The sequence below is a fragment of the Tupaia chinensis genome, unplaced genomic scaffold (assembly GCF_000334495.1).
Source record: "Tupaia chinensis unplaced genomic scaffold, TupChi_1.0 Scaffold145685_1, whole genome shotgun sequence".
Taxonomy (NCBI): Eukaryota; Metazoa; Chordata; class Mammalia; order Scandentia; family Tupaiidae; genus Tupaia; species Tupaia belangeri.
In genome coordinates this window covers 2,085,165-2,092,754 of record NW_006205542.1, presented here as the reverse complement: position 1 = coordinate 2,092,754, position 7,590 = coordinate 2,085,165, and the positions used below count along the sequence as shown (strand labels likewise).

The 7,590-nt window shown below is 34.9% G+C and overlaps 1 protein-coding gene across 50 annotated transcripts in view; it reads right to left on the bottom strand.

The window, feature by feature from the left end:
* RIMS1 (regulating synaptic membrane exocytosis 1) overlaps positions 1-7,590 on the bottom strand; it is a 254,173-nt gene that overhangs the window by 155,235 nt on the left and 91,348 nt on the right. For 31 of the 50 annotated variants that reach the window (XM_027768198.1, XM_027768199.1, XM_006168296.3 and 28 more), the window contains one exon: positions 4,906-4,995. The exons of the other annotated variants lie outside the window; for them this stretch is intronic. In XM_027768198.1, coding sequence (XP_027623999.1) covers positions 4,906-4,995 — 90 coding nt within the window. The remainder of the gene's footprint in view (positions 1-4,905; positions 4,996-7,590) is intronic. 50 annotated transcript variants of the gene reach the window in all.

The following is a 7,590-nucleotide window of genomic DNA, read 5'->3' as shown; positions in this document are numbered from 1 at the left end:
AATCAGTGGGTTGCAAACAGCAGTGCTGCCACACACAGACCTGCGGAGCACCCAGTATATGTAAGGGTTGACAATGCAGCAGAAGTCTCTGTGGTTTATCCGGCTGCTTATGGAATCCATTAGGAAGCTTGCAGTGCTAAAGTCACAGCTTCTAACTGGATTTATCATGCTACTGGGGCATTGGGAAAGTCATGACACATTTTTGCATGAGAAAACATTTCAAAAAGTCATGAATATCCCAATAACTTAATATTAGATCTTTTGTCTTTCTAGCTACTGAGTCTAGCAATAATTTGGGAATGGTAAACAGGAGATTGTTTTAAGTCCTGCAAATCCCCAAATTAAACAATTACTAAGTAAAAGATAATAATGCTGTCACTAGAGATGGAAAAGACAAAAAGGATTTAATCCCTGCTCCGAAGAGGTTTACAACATACTAGAAGAAACAAACAGTAAATAAAATATAATGTGTTTTAAGAGAAGTATATAAAAATTTGTGAGTCCAGAAAATAACCTCTGACCAAAAGAAGGAAGGTATATGTGGATGTTGGAAGTGGGGGTGAAAAGTAAAAAAAAAAAAAAAAAAAAGTTTTACAAGAGATAAAATGTTTGGCCTACATTTTTGAAGAATGAATGGCATTTTTTTAAAGAATTATTTCATTTAACTTTATTTATTATTATTATTATCATTGTTATTTTCCAGTTTGATCAGAGAGAGACAGAGAGAGAGAGGAAGTGAGAAAGAAAGCCACCAGGTCCGAGACTTGAACCATGGTCAGCCATGTGGGAGTCCAACACCCTTAACCATTATGCCACTTGCCGGCCCCATGAATGGCATTTTTAAGCAAACTACAGAGGAAGAATATTTTAATTTTCATAGAAAAAGAACTTGAGATGTAAAGTAATAAAGACTATTACTAGAACTTAGGAGAAAATTAATGACGATAGGCGTGACCTTGGAACTAGAGAAGAGCTATAACTGAGGAGACTGATGTGCTCATGAGGAAATGATATACTGATTCTGAATTTGAAAGATGCGCAGCAGTCGATGTGTTTCCTGATTATGTGGCTGATGCTATATCAATAGCCACAAAATGAGAGAAAATGTAGGAAAAAGAAGGTTTTGGCTGTGGAGGGATAAAGGGAGACAACGAAGTGGATTTAGACAGTGTGATGTACTCAGTGTCTGGCAACTGTTTAGAAATGTGGCCTGTTACTCAGGAGAGAAGGCCTGGCCTTGCCCATTACAGGGGAGGAATGTCTTCCCACATAGCATAGCTGAAGTCTTGGACAGAAACATAATACAAGGGAAAGGCAAGTATGGAGGGGGCAGAAAATGAAAAAAACTAAGGGCAGAACTAGGTAAGTAACTACCTTTAGGGGAATGGGAGGAAGAGACATCTAGGAAGAGACTGTGTTATAGCACTGGCTTCAGAAAGCCTGTAGGGCTGGCCTAGGGGTGCAGTGTACACATGGAGCCAGATCCCACATAGCCGACCAGAGTTCAAATCCCAGCCCAGGTAGCTTTAAAAAATATGCCAGGTGTGTCTGTCTGAGTGTTCCATATCATGATGGGATGGAGAAATGGACAAAAGGGGACAGCAGTGTGACCACATCCCATCAGGGTGTGTTCTCTCTCTCTCTCTTTCTCATGAATGCACACACCCTCCAGCAGCTTAAAAAAATAAAAAAAGAGCAAAACATGTAAAGATACTTGTGGAAAAAGAGATTCAAGTGACAGGGTGGTTAATGGAAACTGTTGCAACAGGTTTAATAATCAGGGAACCAAGGTAATCCACAGAGGAATTTCAGGATAACAAACTGAGAAGAAGTCAGATTACAGAATTTACTAGAAGGAAAAAAAATGAGGCAGTAAGTATAGGCTCCCATTCATGAGTCCTTAGTTAGGCTGTGATAACTATGAAAGGTCAGGGAAGGCAAAAGACTCAAGGAACTGCTCTCCAGTGGCTCTAAAAATCAACGTCTCTGAATATTTAAGCAAAAATGCGTTTTAAAATCTGGAAAGGTAAGGTTGATAGCAGTCGATAGCAGGCTTGTAACGCACTCTTTGCCATTCAGGGAAGCTAGGACAATGGGTATTATCCAAGAGATCATCTTTTACTACAAAAAAATAAAAATTTCTTCACTTAGGAGGCATGACTGGATTGAATTAGTCACTGAACTGTGGTAATCTGTAAATGCTTTTTAATTCCCATAGTTACCAGAACATAAAATAGAGGGGCTCCTAAACTACAATGGCTTCCTCGCCATACAGTGCTTCTACATGCATTACTCAAACTCAGATGTTAGCCTGGGCCAAACCGTTTAACAAGGGAGAATAGGGAGGCCTGATAGTTTCCAATTCATCCAGGGAAACAATGCTGCTTCTTTATCCTTTTTTTTTTGGGGGGGGGGGGGCAGGGGGTAAATTATGGTGTTGAATATCCAGTCTGCTTTGACTACTTTACCCTTCATGTTTATACAAGACTTAATTTATTTGAACAGTCAGCATACATAAGCAAATGGTATTAAGTTGGCATAACAGCATATGCATATAAATGTTGATCAAAATGGATTAGAATCATCAAATCACTTAACCATAATAGTTCACAAGGCCATGGGAATAATGTTACTATATAGAGAATATGAAATCAAGTTTTCAAAAAATATTCTCTAGCATTTTATCTACCATGTATACATGAGGCATTACTACAATCAGTCAGAGAAATTAAGCATCCTGGACAATTCTGTAAGTCTACTTCCTTTTCTCAGCATGTCCTGCCTGGAGACTTCAGATGCATTCTCCAGAGAGAATGATGGCATTCTTGATACTGTTAATTTCTGCTTTGAGGCTGTCTATAGGCATGTATGCAAAGGGATATTATAGTTTATGCTCTACACTGATAAGCATCTACAACTTACTTGGTCAAAAGTCATCTCACTTCATGTTCTTCTTAGCAACCAAGTGACCTCAATAAATGAAGCATCACTGATAATATCAATCCTTGTGTCCATGATATTTTAGAGGATGTTTTTAAAAAATTATTATTACTCAATATACAGAGTGAACACAATAATCGCATTTCTTCTTCTATTAAAAATAATTACACTCATCTGGAGTTCAAAATAACCTGTGTATAATTATGGCTTGGTTATCTGAACTGTCTGTCCTAAGGGTACTAACTGAGAGATTACACTGACCCACGTACAGATTTGATAACTCTGAGGCTTCCGTGCCGTAAGGAAGGTTTTTCACCATAAGACCGGATTCACCATAAGGATGAACAGTCCCATACAACAGCCAGGGCTGCAGGATGCTGTTGAGTTTTGGAATGTGGCTTCTCCAAACTGGAAGGTGCTGTAAGTACTAAGTATAATGCCTCTCACTTACTAGGATGAGGGAATGCAAAACATCTCACTACTGGTTTCGCATTAATGAGATGCCCAAATGAACATAGTTAACACACCGAATTGAAATATTATGTTTAGTTTTACCTTTTAAATACTGGCTATTAGAAAACTGAAAAGTATACATGTGGTTTGCATATTTCTTTCAGATATTGCTGATCTAGAAGATACTACAAATGTTAAGAGTGATGTTATCATCAAAAGATTCCACTGACTTGGGCAATTCTATTCTTGTTTTAATACTAACTAGAAACATATAACAATACAGTAAAAATTAGAAAATACAAAAATTTTTTCTGCTACCCTTAATTATTTTGGAAGGGTAATTTATGACAAGAGTATAATAATGAAACAATTTCAAGTGATTTTAGAAGTCTATGGTCATCTCAACTAAAATTTCTGTAACAAATGTAAAAGAATATAAAATGTAAATTAATTTTTCCTATTACAATTTTACGAATACAAAATTGAAAAGTAGATTTTTTTAACACTAAAAAATGAGTATGTATTATTCAACTCCAAAAATAAATATCTCACAAATTAATTAATATAATCAGGCTAGAAGACTGCTGGAGAAAAGCTTTAAGTCACTTCTGAAGAGGAAGAAGTGGGTTACATGAGTACAACTAAAATATTTTTTCTCAGAATTTATAAGGAGCTAGTTTGCAAATTTCTTCTAAATAACTTCAAATTAAAAAGCCATAAGAATTCTAAACAAGATTAACAATTATAACCAAGTTTTCAGAAATAGAAAGTCCTACAACAATGGAAAAATTAGATGCTTACAATTAGAAGCTAGTATAATACATAATCTTTGAATGCACGTGAGCTAAAGTGAGAATTAATTAATCAAATAAAAGTTTAAAGCAAAATTACAAGGGTGTGCGTGTGTGTCTACACACGTACATACACATTACATGGAACTTTGTAAGAAATCAGGAAATTTATTTATAATTGAGACACCATTTCTTTTGTTGTTGTCAAGACATAATCTAATGCAAAATATAGCCTATATCAAGAGTAGGTTGATTTAAAAATGAATACACAAGTATGAAGGAAGTATTCTATCTAAACAGGATTCCTACTTGAGATTGTTGCTAAACCTACAATGTTTATCAGTAAAACTAATGGGAAAACGATCCTCCCTCGAGAAAACTTGCTGAACTTTATAACATTATCAGCATACAGAAGGCTCCCTGAGTAGTGTATAAATAAAACAACTGATCAGAAACAAAAGGAGAAAAGCAGCAGCCAGAAGCAGTTACAAATTACATCACATCATTTGCAACAACACTCATAGAAATATGTGTATGTGTCCCCTTGGGCTTACCCACATACGCATATCTCTACTTAGACATATACGGTAAGGGTGGGGAAATGTAGATAGCAAAGTGAACATGAATGAATAAATCTGCGAGACTCACACGAAACAAAGTGAGTAAAAAAAAAAATCACTACTACAAATGATAAGAAATTAAGAAAGTCTTTATTTAATACCTTTCTCGTTCTGGTGAATGCAAACTAGTATCTGGTCTCAAGCAGTTGGTACTAGCACTCCTAGCCCTGTCAAGGGAGGGCTGCAGTTCACTAGTGCCAGTGCATTGCATCCAGTGGTAGAAGAGAAAGACAAAGAAAACAAAGAAAGGAAGACCATGTTAGAGAGTAAAAGCATAAAAATAATGTTCCCCTGTACGTACGATGTAGAATCACTGCGATTCAGTTCATAAGGGTGTGAGAGAGTTGACAGGATGACGGTGCAGAATTTTGTTTAGAAAATGAAACTAAACAAAGATTATGCTTGAATTATTTGCATAATTTTTCAAAAGGGTCTCAGACCGAAAAATGAGACTAAATCACACCTACTTATGAAAAAACTGGATACAGGAAGCACTAAAACAAAATGCCTAAAACTTCATTACCAGTAACAGATGCCACACCAAAACAAAATGAAGGACATTAGAGGAGAAAAAATTTTACAACTCGACTCTTTTTGTTCACAACATTAGACAAGGAATGTGGAGGGTATCACTTCCACATGTTCTTACCTAACCAATATTTCATCAGTAAATCTCAATACTCGTGAATGAAAGAATTCGTGATGAAGCGGAATGTCCTGTCTAGTCACTGAGTTGGTCTTAGTATATGCAGGCAGAATTGAGCTCCACAAATTAAAATGTCAAAAAGTAAGATAAAACAAATTACCAAAATTAAAATCAACAAATAAAACAACAAAATGACAAACACAGCTAGAACTCTGATATTTGAGTCGGTAGACTCCATTTAAAGAAATATTATACAATTAGTAAGTTTTATAATGAAAATTATTTGAGCTATCAATTTAATGTTTCTTTTTATATAGTTAATTTGAAAAGGAGATGTTTTTGCTTTATTAGACTGTAAATTTTCTCTTTTTAGTAAGTAAGGGATGAAGGATTCATTTACAACTTGGACTCACTGTTATGACTCTTACCTGTAAAGATTCCAGTGAGAACCGTTCTGTAATAAAGGCATCTTGGGTGGTAATGTTTTATAGTGCCTAACAAGATGTCTGGAACATGGCAACACAAACATGCAGGAAACATAAAAATATACATGAAGCATTTTCACTAGGACATTCAGAAAGAGAAAGGCCTATAATACTACATGGATGAATCTTCTTTTTCTTAGAAGAACTACAATGATTATTTGAAGGCATGATTAAAATTGTTAAAATATAAAATTAGTAAAGACACCTGACTTCAAAATTAAGTATAAATATTCAAAATTATAATTTAACTGCTCTAATTTTAAAAAGCACCTGCTAAACAAACATATGAATTATTATTATCCAATATTTAAATGTACTATCTAACCTGTGATATAACATTATGCCTATTTCTATAGAAGTAAATAACTCACAGCTAAAATATAAATCAAATCGTTTAAGTAACTGGGGAGTTAAATATGATTGAAGGAGTTAGGCTAAAAACGAACAGTTGACTAATATTATAGGAACTAGGTTGGTCATGGCACTTGACTGCCATAAAGAAGGGAAAGAACAGAAGGTCAAGGACTGAATATAGGAGAGGAAGTTTTTTTCTGTTTATCAGTTTCTGGATCCAAACCCAATGATACCCAAAACCTGCCACTGGAAATTGGGTTAGATGGATAGCAGATACAATCCAGAGTATGAATGCCGAACTGGCAGAAACAAGGTCCAACTTTACTGGAACTCCTTCAAAATCTGAAAGAACTTCTGGACTGTGAATGCCATAACAGCCAAACCAGGTCCCATCAATTAATTTACTTCTTGATAATTCAAAGATGTTATACAAATTTAATTGTTGATTACTAAAATCATTGTCTATCTCAACTTAGATTAAATTAAGATAAATAGGGAAGGGAATAACATTTACTGAGGACATAGTAAACATTAAGCACCCCATTCATCTACTCATATTTATGCTAATGGTCAAATCATAGGAAGTCCCTCAGATCTTCAGTTTTAAGATGTACCGGAAGTATCATATTGAAGCACAAGTTGAGGATAATTTTTATTGAAACCAAAGATTGTGGGTGTTTCATAGACAAAATTTCTTCTTTTCAACCCCTAATTTGGATAAATATCTTTATAGTCATATAACTTTCCTAACCTATTACTTCAAAAGTGATTTTATTCCAAGAATATTCTAATAGGAAAAAATACAGAATGGGAAAAAGAATGAAAACTACTAGGAAGTACAGTCTGAGGGTCTAAGTTATCACCTTGGCTTTCACCTTGGTAATTCAGGACAAGGCCCTAGAAAATCTTTCTTTCACTGGTGGAATATCCCACAGGACCAATGTCATAATATACTTTTGGAAAAATTAGTTTAGTAGAAAACATCAAATTTACCTGATTTTGAATCCTTGCTCTATTATTTATCAAATTTAATACTTTTTAGTATTTTTCCTCATCTGTGAAACGATGATAATAATATCCATATATTGCCAGGAAATTGAAATAAAGTGCATTAATTGTTCAAGCTGTACTTGGTACTCAATAAATGCTATTTTCCTTGTTTACTGGAAAGTTAACAAATTCTCATATTACATTCTTCAAGGAACTAACTGTTTTTTGTTTGTTTGTTTGTTTTTTGAAAGGTTTTTGCTACAGGGCAAGTGCACTCGCCAGAAAGACAGAGAGAGACAGAGAGACAAAAA